Here is a 14,683-nt window from a genome sequence, read left to right as displayed (position 1 = left end):
GGCTTGTAACCTGAAAGAGTGATGTCACTGAGAGGAACACGTTAAGCCGCTCGAGTCACTGATCTACACGTACAAATAAGTGTGATCGTGTGCAGGCTCGTGCACAAACACAAAGCGCTCGTTTACGTGAACACATTACATTTATTAAAAACAAATTTGTCTTGCTTTAGGATGCCAACAAAATGATTATACAAACAGCATTTTTTTTTTAAATGTTCTATATTTCACACACAGTGACCAAAATCAAGTCCGTATTTGCTTTGGTTCGTAAAAATGTAATAAAAATTTCCTGTGCTTTGGTTGCACTCTACACAAATATCTTCTGGACTGATTGTGTAAGACATAAAAAAAAAAACAACAACTCCACAGCAAGGACGGTAAAAAAAACCAAAAACTTAAATTACAAAAGTGTTACAAAGATGTTTTACGTCTACAGTATTAGTGCCTTAATCCAAAAGTAGATTAGTCGCCTGCTGCAATATCTCAATATATTTTTGTGTTTATATTATTTTGTCCACCCTATTTATATAAATAAGGTTAAATAACAGCCTCGCTGACTCAACATATCTCTAAAACAATTTCAACAACAACATTCATTGCAGATTGATTGTTGTGTTAGACTGCATCAGTTTTATCTGGGTGCGTTTAGCAACAGTTTGGAAGGTGCTGAGAGAGTCAAATGTGTCCAGGACTTCAGCCTTCACTCTGTTCTGTGAATGTTTAATGGTTTTCTGCTGATACCAGTTGTTTGTATTGGTGTGAGTCCATTGGTTACTGTATCTAAGTGGGTGTGGTGCATGGTAACAGGTGTTTATCCACCTTGAAATTGTAGCACAACATCATTGTGTTTGCATGCTGTATACTTTAGTCGTTGTCAAAGCTTCTAGAATCGTGACACTGATATATGACACAGTTGTGATCAAGTATATTTGTTGCGCTGCTGTGTTTTGGGGGAGGGTGTGTGCTATTTTTCAGTCTAATTTTTTTGGTTCTCGTCACTGAGGTTGTGCTCCGGAAACAGATTTGGGTTCTCGGCCAGCGTGGCTCGGACCTTCTTCTTCTCCTTGAAGCGACCAGAGTGTGATACCTTGACGTGGCGGCCTTTTGTGGCGGATTTATCGACTATCTTCTCCAGTCTGGCGTTGAACTGGCTGTCCATGGGGTCTGCGGGGGGGTTACTGCTTGACGGTGCCTTGTTCCCAGTGTTACTGCCATGCTCGGCCGGGATCTCGTACAGGACTTTGGGTTCGGATTTCTTCTTGCGTGAGAAGGTCAGTTTCCACCAGCTTGGTTCGGCCATGGCACCAACAGAGACCGGAGGGCTGACCTGCAGGCCACAGAGCACAGAGACACGTTACCAACCGCAGTTGTATTTAGACTGTGAGCATCAACATAAAACACAAGTGCAACAGCAGTTTGTGTGTCAACAGTGAAGTTTATTGGAGGTGACACCCAGGGGCTTGTTAGAGGGGGTGTATTCTTCATGCTTCCTGTGGAAAATGGTTGGAAAAAAACCCTGCCTTCAGCAACAAGCCTACACAATTACCTAACTGAAACCGGCGTGTGGGGCACGTAAACTCGGCGCGTGGCTTCTTATTTCTGATTGGCTCATAGGAAGGAGGGCAACCACTGACTTCTCCAACACTTAACCAACATATTCATAAAGACCAAAACCAGCAAAGGAAAGTAGAAGTCAAACTGAAACTGTGAAGTTATGACACAGAACTGTAACGTCTGGCTTGGCCCTGCTTTCTTCTTCAGAGAGATCATATTTCACCTTCACTAGCTTCGCTCCATTGGCTTCCAATATAATCTAAAATAGAATTGAAAACCCTGCTTCTTACATATAAAGCTCTGAACGGTCAAGCTCCATCGTATATAGAAGACCTCGTAGCACCATATCATCCCAGTAGACCACTTCCATCTCAGTATGCAGGCCTACTTGTGGTTCCCAGAATTTCCAAAGGTAGAACGTGAGGCAGAGCCTTTAGCTATCAAGCTCCCAGTTCAGATTCGGGAAGCAGACACCATCATTACTTTGAAGTCTAGGCTCAAAACCTTCCTCTTTAATAAAGCTTATAGTTAGTTATAGTCATGCTGCTATAGGCTTAGACTGCTGGGGGACCCACCCCCCAATGCACTGAGCTCCTTTCCTCCTCTTGTCCCTCTCTCCTCTCCCTGTAGGACATTAACTTTGTGTCTTCTTTCTGCTGTAGTTGTCTTTCTCCTTCTCTGTCTCCCTCTCTCTGTCCCTTTCTGAAGGTGTTTTCCATTGCGCAGCTACTGGTCCTACCAACTCACTTGATGGCCGCCCACCCTGAGCCTGGTTCTGCTGGAGGTTTCTTCCGTTAAAGGGAGTTTTTTTTTTTCTCTCCACTGCTGCCTTAGTGCTCCTCAAGGGGGATTTGTTGGGTTTTCTCTAAGACCTTTTCACTGGAACTGCTCCCGCTGATTTGGAGTCTTTAACAAACAGAAGGTTTTTATTATACAGCTGCACACGGTTGGTTTTAGTTGCTCTTTTAAAAAGAACAGATGGGAAAATATGAATGTTTTTATGCACATTTTTTAAAATCAATCCTAACAGTAAATCTGCATTTCTGGACTGATCTTGTCAGAAGGCCACTTTAGTTTAAATCATTGTGTAAGGGGGTTAAAAGTGGTTGGAAATGGACGGCAAGAGAAAGACAGAGAAGCATTGTTTATTCCAACTTTATTTACCATTTTACAAAACTGTCCAACATATCTACACAAAATTAGAACCAATGGGGCCTAAGAAATGAAGTATGTGTGTAGATTAAGTCTATAAAGATCATTTTTAGAAACACCACACTAATTTACTGATGAAAGCCTCAGTGTGTGGTAGCAAACTTTGTGCTAACAGTCTTTTGTCAAATTGCTTCAAAGGCCCAAAAGCTTTTAATCCGCTGCACAAGCCCACGATTGGGATGGAGCTGTAACCTAATGGGGGGATGACACCTGACACTTTGCTCCCAGCTGATAAATTAATGAGCATCTGAACAGTATCCTCTGTCTCTTCCATGTGATCTGATATGAAGTCAGGAAAAAAAAAAAAGGGGGGGGGGGGGGGGGGGGGGCTTCAGCTGATGAGGAAACAAGCTGTTGTTTTAATCCCCCATCAAGGTGCTCAGTGATTGAACAGCAAAGAAGAGTCTCTAGTGTCAGAATCACTAAATGACTGGATGCTCATTTGTTTTTGTGACATCTCCTGCCGTCATTCAACTTTACAGAAGCAGCAATTAGACCCGGTTACATGGCAACGCCGCCACTGAAACAACTTCCTCATGTCAAACCGATTAATCCTCTTTTTATCAATATATAAATCACATAAATAAACCACTAAAGAGTAAAGATTCCAGAGTCAAAAATGTCCTTTAAGGGGAGTTTGTAAGATTTTTAGTTCTTTGGAAGTTTATTAACAAGTTCAGTAGTTTTTTAAGTGTCAGATATAAATGTGGGGATTATTGGGACATTTTAGTAAGTAAAAGTGCAAGTACTTTACAACAAGTACCACTTCAAATTCTGTACCCAAGTTGAAATACTAACTACATTATTGAAATGTATTTACATTTTAAGCTGCACTTTGAGGCTGCTGATAATATCAACGTGTCATTGATTTGATGAATAATAGTTTTGTACTTGTATTCATCTTCCCAGTTGGGACAAACTCTCAAAGGTGAAAAACTATGGCAGACATTTGTTATAACCGCCTGTTTCCTGTTTGTCTCCACTGGAGATTACATAAGAATGGAGCCTATACTTTAAAATGTACTAGTTTATACTTTGCCACAATTTCAGCGGCACATTTTGTACGTTAATTGTACTTTTGTGTGTATCTGACAACTTTACATAATTAATAAACAGACTGGGCTGTAGTACTTGTACACGAATGACCAGTACAAGCTGCAGAACACATCTTATGTACTTTTACTTTCATTTAATACTTTTATAGTTGTCTAACATATCAAATGCAGGACTTTTACCTGTGAAATAGTTTCCGCGACTGTAGTGTTTCTACTTTTGTTTCCGTAAAATATCGGAATCCTTCTTCCAACGTAGCCTTTTCGATTCTTTTGTTTCCAACGTGAATGTTCCTTCGTACTTTGTTAAATATATTTAAAGCTGAAACACACTTAAAGCTTTAAATTGTAAAAGAAATCGAAACAGTGCTGGGATTAATCGGCTTTTACGAGTTTCCCAAACCCTCCGATTCCTGCTTTATGAGGGCTGGGAGGAAGCAGAGAACCACACAAATCCTTCTTTCGTGTGGTGATTTTATCGTGAAGCACCTATGCAAATAAAGAGTCCGTGCCCTTTCCAGAAACACTCTTCTTGCTCTTATCTGAGCCATGTGATGTTAAGCACCTGGCACAAGCAAGCAGTGCAAAGGTTCTGGAAGGAAACGGCAGATGAGATTTTGGATTTGACGATGTGACAGGGCAGGGACAGTGACCTTGAAACCGCGTCTACGGACACTTATACGGAATATTTGTTCCCTAAGAGGCATTGTTCTTTATTGTTCTTTAGGCTTTGGAACCTTAGTCCCACAGTGAAACAGTGTTGCTTGTTTCTGATGTGGTTCTGCACAGACACAGCAAACACTGCAGTTTCCCAGCTTCTTTACAGTCACTTCAACCTGATTGTAAATCTAAGGTTGATCCTCGTCCTCTTTTTCAAAATTACTTTTATTTGCCAAATTCAGCAACATGGATGTGTTTGATCTTCAACGGAAGACAGGTTGCTCCATAACAAACATTTACACTGCCTTTGTGCAGTTTTGTTGACTTTTCATCAAGCAGCTTCTGCAGAACAAAGTAGTTGAGCTGCAAACTTGTACGGCATTAGGAGAAGACGGCGGGCAGCTCTGGTATGCATACATATTTCTTTAAGTATGCCATGTTTGACTTCGATGTGACCTTTGAGACAAAAAAAAAAACAGCTGTTGACATAAAGGAGGCCCTCCGCAGTTCTCTTTAATAAGTTACCGTGCGTTCTGTTATTTGTGGCTGAGTTGCTCAGCAAAGGCTCAGAGATCACAGAGCGAAAGGAGACACTGAATCACTAACCAGCCGCCAAGTCCCTCTCCAGCAGCGCAGCCAGAGGAGGCCCCAAGGGCACCGAGGACTTTGCTGCCCTGATAATTGAGCTGAAGGTTCATTAGATTCTCAGGTTTCGTCGCTTGTGACAGTTTCAGCGTTGACCCGTAGCAGCATAGCTGCATGACCTGACGAAGAGCCCTCAGGTCTGACCATAATTAGAACCAGTAGAAAGGTCTGTGAATTCTTAGTATTGTTTGATCATAGGACATATCAACAATTCTGGTTATTAGGCTTGACACTTAATAAGCTTGAGGCAAACTGGGAACTGTCTCCATTTCGTATTACAACTGGATTTTTTTTTTTAAATTTAATTAATTTTTAAAACATAATAATCCCCATGACGACGACAACAGTCCAGAGCGGAAGCTGCGGTCAGTAATGTTTGTCTGATAACGAGTCGAAAAACCAATAATATTCTGCTTGCTCCCATGTATGGCTAAGAAAGGCATGAAATCGTCCATTAAAAACGTTTCATAATCGAAGTAGCTGCTGAAATATTTTCTGTCTGTCCACTTATTTGCCAATGGATCACCCGGACTGGTGAAGCTATTGAGCTCTAAAAATACCACTGACATTAGAGCAGAAACCAGTCAAACTTTATTTTTTAGACTCTGAGGTTTTGTCTTTGATAAATTATCATTAAAACCGCTACAAACCAAATTCCCACTGTCAACCAAAATAAGTCACTTTTATCAAATACATACAACAAGACATTAAGCGTTTTGATTTGGGTTGTTTTTTCTTACCCTGTTGACAAGGAGCTTGTTGAAGGAGATTCTCTCAGATGTAAAACTGCTCCTCCATGATTCCTCCTCCTTCTCCGTCTGTGTTTTTTTTAAACTCTTGTCCTCAGGTGGTAAAGCACAGGTGCAGCATCTCTCGCTCTCTCTCTCTCTCTCACACACCTTTACCCTCTGTACTCTCCAGCCTAGAACACACCCTCCTCAAACACTCAACTGAAGCCCGCCCCACGCTAAAGGAGCAAATGCTGTGGCCATGTGATTCAGGTTCACCCAGTGTACATCAGGACTGCAGGGTTAATGTGAACTTGAGTTCTCCAAACTGCAAATAAATGTGCTTTATCAGTGTCACATGCAAACTTGGTCCTGTTTTAATGTGGATACTAGACACAGAATAATGTCAGTTTTATGTCACACAGCTCTTAGTAATTACTCTGAGCTGGAGAGAGAAGAGAGGCAGGGAGAAAAGAGCTCAAAGCTTTAAAAGACCATGTGAATGAGTTGAGTTTCCCTGATGTTTTGCATGTTCTGTGCAAAATCATAGACCGTGAATTGGTACTTACTTTACCATTCAAATAGCTTCCAACTAGGTCACGGTGGAGATGCTGCTCCTGGAGATGCAGAGATTTACAACAAAGACTGTGTTCGGGTCACTTTTGCTCAGCTTTATTATTTAAATGTCCGATGTTTTTCACAGTCATAGGAGAAGTATTCAGATCACTGAGCCTTTACTCGTCTTCAGTTTTTCCTCTGGGGACACAATTCTCTCACCACTAAACACAAAAACAAGCTTTCTCACATTCCTGGATCTGAGTTACAATATAAATAACAATTAAAGCCATCAGCATTGCACAGAACTTTAACCCCCTCCACCAGTTTGTCAGATCAGCACTTTATATTAAAGTCAACACTTGTCAAGAGTTCCAAAATGTTCCTCGGTCACCTATTAGTCAACCCAGACTTATACAGAAATTCATACCTGCAAACCTGACAAAAGCAGCTGAAACCACTATGCAGATTGAAAAGTATTATGTAGAAAAAAAGGAACACATTTTGAATACATTTTGCCTCAAAAACCAATCATCCTACAGTAAGCAGTATTGCTCTAATAGTAAAATACTTTGTGTATTAACATAGTTGTGTGTGTGTTTTTTTTTAAACAAGGATTTTTATTGTCATCTTACTACAGTTATAATTTTATTTTTGTCTACATACCAAACATGATGAAGTTTGGTTTCCTGAGGGCTTTGGTAAGAGGAAAGTTAGTGTATGCAAAAGATAGTATTTTTTCTTAATACTATTACATTAATTTTAATTTATGTTTCTCAAAATGTTTCATTGTATACATTTTGATTCATATGTCTTATTTTTATTTCTGTCTTGTTATTTTATTACTGATTAGTTAAAAAGGTGCAATTCTGCCCTCTACTGACAGGGTTTGACACTGCACCCAATGAGAGCTAAAATATCAACCAATCAGCTACAAGGTTCAGCACGCTGACACTTGAATGGTCAGGTCCTTTGCCCGACGTAATATCGCCTCGTTCTATTGGTTCCATTTCTCTTAACGTGTCATAAACAGTGAAATCTGGATAGTGTTTAGGACCGAGCATGCAGATCCCCCAAAGATACTAATAATGAAGCTTTAATAAAAAAAATAAAAAAAAATCTTGGAAGTGTTTGGGCTTGATAAAAGGCGAAGACACAATGGAGGTAAATTAATGTAGGCTGACACTCTCTGGTTGTCTTTTGTGGAAACCATTATAGTCTGTTAGCTAACGTCAACTAGCTGTCAAGGTCCACTTAGCTGAAAAAAGAAACATTTTGCAAAGCGTAATATAGAAAGTACTTTGTCCTCTTTCTTCATTATTGTGATTCTGTTCTTAACTTTGCAAATCGCTGACTAATGTAACCCTCTTTCACACTGCTGAATATCCTGAGGAACTGACATTAATGATTTGACGGTTTGTTACTTTAGCAGGACATTCAAAACCTCCCCATTGACATACAGACCAGCAAGCTTCTAGGTAAGGCAAGAAGCATCTTCTCTTTATTACCTACCGGACAATCGACATCAGCTTTTAAAATTTGGGTTTTGGCACCTTAATGTTAAACGAACTAAAATACATAATTCTCGGTCAGGTTCAGATTCCTGACTCAGCACATACAGCAACTCACACTGAGCTGCAAAGTGAGACTTATTTTTAAGTTGTTTTTTTTAGCCTAATGTTTTTACGTTACATTTATCATCAGTTCTCTTTTGCTTTATCACATTGAGTGTACTGACATCTGTCACGAAGTCACCACGATACTGAGTACATCTAAAAAAGACTAATAATTAAAGGCATGAGACATATAAAGTACTGCTTCTGCAGTACTGCATCTACCTAAAAACAGGACATTCCCATTATTATATTGTGTTACTTACTTTTTATCTTATTTAATGCACTGGGAAGTCTGGGTTCTGTGCATGGACTTATACAGGTTCTTATTAATGTCAATACTTGGTGTTTTTTTTCCTCATACATTTTTTCTCCATTGGCTTATTACTCAAAGCTGGTTATCAGTTTACAGTTTTCATGAATTGGCTCGAATAGATCAATTAAATGGTCATAACATCCACGTACATTTATTATAACTAATTATTCTCGGTCTGCAGACTGGCTGCTGGATCGACGACACTGTAATTTGAAATGGCAGAATGCAGTCAAAGGAATCAGAGAGAAGATTAATGCTGCTATCCAGGACATGCCAGAAAACGAAGAGATCAAGCAGCTCCTGTCCGGGTCCTGTAGGTCTCTTGTAGCTAGCAGATCATGCATCTCATAAACTACTATGTGCACTAATAAGTGTTATTATTACGTAGTCCTGCAACGAAAATCGCACAACAATGTGCAGACTAGCGCAGGTCTTGATCAGTCGTTAAAATTAAAACACGTTACACTACCACTTTAATCAATAAATTTTCATTAACTTGAGAAAACTAGTGTGTATACGTTTTAAATTTGATAGCTTATCTTTAATAAACTACTTTGGGTAAATTATTATAAAGCTGAATACTTATTTTTTTTGCTTTCATCCATAGACATTCACTACTTTCACTGCTTGAGGATAGTGGAGATACTGAAGGGAACAGAGGCTTCCTCCAAGAACATCTTTGGCAGATATTCATCTCAGAGGATGAAGGTGAGAGGATTCTGTCAGTTTCACAGAAGGTCCATCAATACATCAGATGGCCAAAGTTTCTAAATGGTGTGTCAAACCAAAAGATGTTCTAAAAACTGGATTTAAATTGTGGCATCTGGTCTTCTTTTCACAGGACTGGCAGGAGGTTGTGTCCCTTTATGAGGCAGACAATGTCTATTTGGGTAAGTGTGATACAGAAAAATGCTTTTGTTTTTTAAAGCATTAGAAGCCAATATTCAACGTGTAAAAACTGAGAAAACCGTAAATGGCCATTTATGTAGTGCTTTTATCCAAAGCACTTTACAATGTTGATTCCCATTCACCCATTCACACACACTCACACACCGATGGCGGTAGCTGCAATGTGCTCACCTGACCCAGCAGGAGCAACTTGGGGTTCAGTGCCTTGCCCAAGGACACCTGATGAGAGGATCGAACGACTGACGTTGTGGTCCGTGGATGACTGCCTTACCCACTCAGCTACAGCCGCCCGGCTAAACCGTGGTTTTGGTTGAATAGCTGAATAACTGCTGCATTGTAAAAATAAAAATATTTGATTGTGTTTCCCAGCGGAGGTGGCCAGCTTGCTGAGTCGCAATGTGAGCTATGAAGGCCCGGCTCTGAGGAAGCAGCTGGCCAAAGCCCAGCAGCTGCAGCAGGAGCTGAGCAGGCGGGAAGTGGAGTGCCAGAGCTCAGCTGCAGACCTGAGGGAACGCTACTATGCTGCCTGTAAACAGTATGGCATCAGAGTACGTGCAAGAACATGCATGCGCAACAGTTTAACACAAGAACTCTGACTAACACTCGAATAATGTTCCAAATTATGCATTTGAATATTAAACTGATGAGCTGCCATGATTGCTCTGTTTTCTGTTGGCAGGGAGAAAACGTGGCTCGTGAGCTTCAGGCACTGGTAAAAGATTTACCAGCTGTTCTTGATGAGGTCGGTAAAGATGCAGAGAAGTTAGAGGAACTAATCCGGTTTTACACTGCTTTCACCAACTTTATATGTGATTGGTGAGTGCATACAATCTGGATTCATAATAAAATATCATTTGATAGTTGTTCAAGTACCGTATATTTCTTAGTATACTGCATCTACACATCCCTGTGTAAAGTGCAGTGTTAACAGTTTCTAAAGCTCTGAAAAAAATGTAATTCATTGCCAGTATGTGTTTTCTGTAACTATTATAAAAGAGAAACAGGTTATTTTCACTTTCTGTCATAAGACCTGACATGTTGTTGTTTGCAGGTCTGAACCGGTCCTGCCGATGCTGACGTTTGTCCAGAACAGAGGAAACACAACGTTTTATGAGTGGAGAACGGGGAAGGTGCCCACAGTTATTGAGAGGCCAATTGTGGAGGATGCTCCTCCTGAGACAGTCACAGAGTGCACAGTTAGTATTACTCTCTCTTAAGTTAAGCATTGATCGTGATAAGAACACAAAAGGGTGGCTAATTTAACATGGTTACCAGATTTCAGATATATTCTTGCAACATATTCTTGCAATCAAAACAGATTCTCTTCATGACTGACTTGTGTTTCCTTGTCTTTTAAAACCCGCTTTAGATTGACTGGGGTGACTTTGGCAAAGGAGCAGATACTCAGGGTGTTAGTTCTGGCATCAAGCTCGAGGAAGGTACAGACTGGGGAATCAGTCTGGAGCCAAACTCAGGGGTATGTAGTGCTATAGTTTCAGCTTTTTTCGGTATTTTCTTTTTCCTCTTCAAATTATGAAGTAGTTTCTTTTCAGTGTTTTAAAGAAATATGTAGCCTTATGTCTATATATTTTTTACATTTCTGTTTCTGATTTTCCACTTCTACATGTTTGATGACACGGAAAGTGATAACATTTGCATCACATTCTTCAAACTAAAATGTAATTTGCCCACTCTACCATACAAAACATTAGCAGAATTTATTGCCAGCAGTGGATTCCATTTGTATTCTGGGAACAGCTATGGAGAACAATGACAGGGCACAACAGCACCTACTTTATCTAAACTCCTTGTAATTTGTAAAGCAAATATTATCCAACCTCACAGCTACTTAATGAGGTAAGATTTACATTAAGTGCTGTGTCTGATTTGTGCACCTGAATGTTCGCCTTCAGTCAGACATCCTGTTCTTGTTCATTTTAATCGATGGACAGCCTCTTGTGCTCTACACAACTGGACTGATGATACTATGGAAACTTTTACCTTCTCCAGCTGTTTTCGTTTTATGGTCCTAAAATGGTCATCAATAAATTAAGTTAAGTTCTCGTCTCACTTGACTACTGTATTACACTAACGTTGGACGTTTGCCATCTGAACACATCTGTATTTAATCTTAAAGTTGATCTTAATTTATGCTATTCCATTGTTAACATTTTGGTAATCAAATATACTAAGAAAGGTCTCTACAAAATATGAGTTTTTGTTGTTAGCTAGAATAAATGGTAGAAAGCATAAATGGCCAATATAGATAGCTGAAAGCATTGGATAAATGGTTGCAATTGTTAGCTATGAAATACCTGGGGAAAAAAAAAAAAAAAATATATATATATATATATATATATATATATATATATATATATATATATATATATATATATATATATATATATATATATACACATAGATAGATAGATAGATAAAGGATAAATGCTTTAAATGACTAAAAGTAATGCAAAATGGCCAAAATAGTTGGCTAAGTAATGGATGAATAATGAAGTTGCTGGAATCACTGAAACAGCTAAATAAGTGGCCAATACTTTACCCATATTGCTAAACGTTATGCTTAATATGGCTTTATGATCGACATACAGATTCCACCAATTTAAACACTGACATTTACCTTGTATAAATAAATGACGATAAACTATGAGCAAGTGTGGGAGCGTATTTTAGTTTAAAATGTACTTTAATATGAAAGGTGGTGGTGGTGGGCTTAATCTGACAAAAATCATTTGGAATCAACAGCTCTAATACATCAGTCATGTGTGTCTCCTTCTACAGGACACTGGTGCAGGTGGTATCGACTGGGGGGACAGTGAAGCAGCTCCCATTGAAATTGTGGATGCAGGCACAGACTGTATGTACTTTTAAATATTACCACCCTTCCAATTGTAGGAATCTGTGTGCTAAAGACGAGTGTATCGTATTATGTTGTAGGTCCTGAGGGTGTGGCAAGGGGTGAGGATGCTTTAACCATACTGGAGAACTCTCAGTCACGCAGCCAGTTCATCGATGAGCTAATGGAGGTAAAGAGTACGGTCATCTAGTGTCATATTACCTTTTGAAGGCTTCGCTCCCGTTTGATCTTTGTGTGCAAAGTAATGTTGTCAGAAGATCACAGTCCTATAACAAAGGGAGCTATAGAAAAGCATACTCATAATAATGTGCAATATACAGGGGCGCTTCAAAGTTTGTAGGTCCCAGAACCAGAAAAAAGGAAACTCAACTATGTAAATGAGACATAAAAAGTACATATATTCATTTATGTACTGTGGCTTTAGTAAATGACGTGGCCCCTTTACTAAAACTTTAACTAAATGCATTTCGGCGTATAGGGATTTTACGCCCCTCCTTCACAGAACAGCTGTTGGTTGGCTTTTCTGCATGAAGTGTCTGCCTCCCTCTGCAACATTTGTCAAGGATTAGGTTCAGGACTTTCACTCAGTCATTGCCAAACATACTTCTCTGCTTTTCACAGAAAATCCATTTCCCCCTAAACTATGCGTAAGTTTGTTTCAATCAGTTCCTTTCTGTTAACAATGAATCAAGTGACATGTTCACGAAAGGGGTCTTTTTTCAGAGATGAACACAGAGAAATATCATCTCTCAATCTGAAGTCCCCTCAGCTCTTAGGGGCTTCACCATATCTCAGCTCATTGTTTTGGGTTGTAGGGTCATCTCTGGCTGCAGCGACAGCGACTTTCTGCATGTCTGTTGGATATGTAAATAAATAACTGTTTGCTAACATGTTTGCAATAAATGCGATGATGAGGGCTATGGGCGTGAAATGAATTCCTGGGAAGGTGACAGGTGGGACAGGGTTGTCACAGAATGGAGGGTCACATTTTTGTGCTGGTGGTTTTTTTTGTGTTTCTGCAGCTGGAAGTGTTCCTAACCCAGCGCCTGAGTGAGATGGGAGAAGAAGGAGACGTCGTGGCTATGAGCCAGTTCCAGCTGGCCCCCTCTGTCATCCAAAACCAAACCTGTGAACATGTCCGGGAGATGCTCTCTAAGGTGCAGGACCTTCTGGGCCGGCTGACCACTCTACGGATGCAGCACCTCTTTATGATCCAGGCCTCGCCACGGTAAATGATGTTCATCAAATCAATGTCAGTCAGCATAAACTGTGTCATTGTTTTACACATTTGCTATTGCACAGAATGGTATGTAACTTGTGCAGCAGCATAAAGATCCTTGCTTTACTCCTGCGGCATTGAAAATGTGCCTTTGTCATCATTCTCAATATCAAATGCATAATAGTTGATTGAGACTTTCAGAACTATGTTGCCAGCATAAAAAATTCTTTTTGTCATTACAAGAAAAAAACAGATAAGGGCTTTATGTCTCCTGTATTCATATCCTATCAGTTGGACTTTTGCCGTGCCTCCTCTGTGCTCTACTTGAAAATACTATGAACTGACTGCAGCTAAAAATGAAAATAAACTAACTGTTCTGCTTCATGCCTATTCTCAGATCGACTCAAGTTCATGTCTCAGTCTTCCGTCCTCTGGTTCAGACTCTTTAATCATAGCAAAAGTTAAAGAAGTTCTTCACTTCTTGTCCTCCCAGTTGCTGGAATTTTATTACATTTTTTTGCCAGATTGTATTAGATTTGTTTCCAAAATTTGCAGTGTTTAAAAGCAGACAAAAAAAAACTTTCTGTGCATTTGAGTATTTAGGTTGATCTGGTTGGTTGTCTGTGATTGGGTTTTAGATTAATTGTTTTGCACTTGTACGCGTACAGGATGCTGTACACACATGCTTTCATTAAGCACATTGACTCTTCCTTGGAATGAAATATGCCATATAAATAAATATCACTTTGTGTAGGTATGTTGAACGTGTGTCAGAGGTGCTTAGACAGAAGCTGAAGCAAGCGGATATTCTGGTGCTGAAAGGTGCCACGATGGCTGAGAAGAGGCAGGAAGCTCTAGAGGAGCAGTCGAGACTGGAGCCTCGAATTGACCTGCTGGCAGGATGCACCCGGGAGCTCCAGAAACTGGTATTGTGTTACTTTTTTCATTTAGTTATATTCACTATGTTGAAGGTTTCCCAAGTCACTAAAAAAAGGAGGCAACGCAGCCTTGTCGTCTGTTTGAGTTCAGTAAATTTCAGGGGCAGTTTTTATACTGAAAATGTCAGCACTCATCATGTCGATACATCTGTGGTAGTAAATGCTGCGTATTAAACAGTTGCATATAAATTAAACTAAATGTCACAGTATATCACAGTAATTACGAGTGTCATCTTTTCTAACTGGAAACCCTTGTTTGTTTCTACAGATTGAATCAGACATTTCAAAGCGATACCACAACAGGCCGGTCAATCTGATGGGGGTAAACGTATAGCGAGCTTCACAGGGCCTCGGCCAAAATATTTTGTTGTCATCTACATGGAGGAATAAAAGTGGCTTGATTCTGA

At 39.8% G+C, this 14,683-nt stretch overlaps 2 protein-coding genes across 7 annotated transcripts; one reads left to right on the top strand and one right to left on the bottom strand.

Annotated features, from left to right (window-relative positions):
• Window positions 1-127: 127 nt before the first annotated feature.
• prr15lb (proline rich 15 like b) lies at window positions 128-6,298 on the bottom strand. Of its 3 annotated transcripts, XM_067487295.1 has the most exons (3): window positions 5,864-6,298; window positions 2,302-2,460; window positions 128-1,327 (listed from the first exon to the last, which is right to left on the bottom strand). In XM_067487295.1, exon 3 carries the CDS (start codon window positions 1,298-1,300, stop codon window positions 977-979), a length of 324 nt encoding a protein of 107 aa, XP_067343396.1. In that variant the 5' UTR covers window positions 1,301-1,327; window positions 2,302-2,460; window positions 5,864-6,298; the 3' UTR covers window positions 128-976. The 3 variants fall into 3 exon arrangements, with proteins under 3 accessions (XP_067343396.1, XP_067343395.1, XP_067343397.1); XM_067487294.1 differs by lacking the exon at window positions 2,302-2,460 and having other exon boundaries at window positions 5,864-6,107; XM_067487296.1 differs by lacking the exons at window positions 2,302-2,460; window positions 5,864-6,298 and adding an exon at window positions 4,002-4,297.
• A 1,107-nt stretch (window positions 6,299-7,405) lies between these two features.
• Window positions 7,406-14,683, top strand: cdk5rap3 (CDK5 regulatory subunit associated protein 3). 4 transcript variants are annotated; one of them, XM_067487286.1, is made up of 14 exons: window positions 7,406-7,570; window positions 7,839-7,884; window positions 8,517-8,648; window positions 8,943-9,043; window positions 9,177-9,225; window positions 9,614-9,792; window positions 9,924-10,060; window positions 10,296-10,440; window positions 10,614-10,721; window positions 12,044-12,119; window positions 12,200-12,288; window positions 13,142-13,347; window positions 14,093-14,264; window positions 14,545-14,683. In XM_067487286.1, exons 1-14 carry the CDS (start codon window positions 7,565-7,567, stop codon window positions 14,608-14,610), a joined length of 1,512 nt encoding a protein of 503 aa, XP_067343387.1. In that variant the 5' UTR covers window positions 7,406-7,564; the 3' UTR covers window positions 14,611-14,683. The 4 variants fall into 4 exon arrangements, with proteins under 4 accessions (XP_067343387.1, XP_067343389.1, XP_067343388.1 ...); XM_067487285.1 differs by having other exon boundaries at window positions 7,407-7,570; window positions 7,836-7,884; XM_067487288.1 differs by lacking the exon at window positions 8,517-8,648.

The sequence above is a fragment of the Channa argus genome, chromosome 20 (genome assembly GCF_033026475.1).
Source record: "Channa argus isolate prfri chromosome 20, Channa argus male v1.0, whole genome shotgun sequence".
NCBI lineage: Eukaryota > Metazoa > Chordata > Actinopteri > Anabantiformes > Channidae > Channa > Channa argus.
Note: the sequence above shows the minus strand (reverse complement) of the source record. Positions and strands in the feature narration are given on the sequence as shown.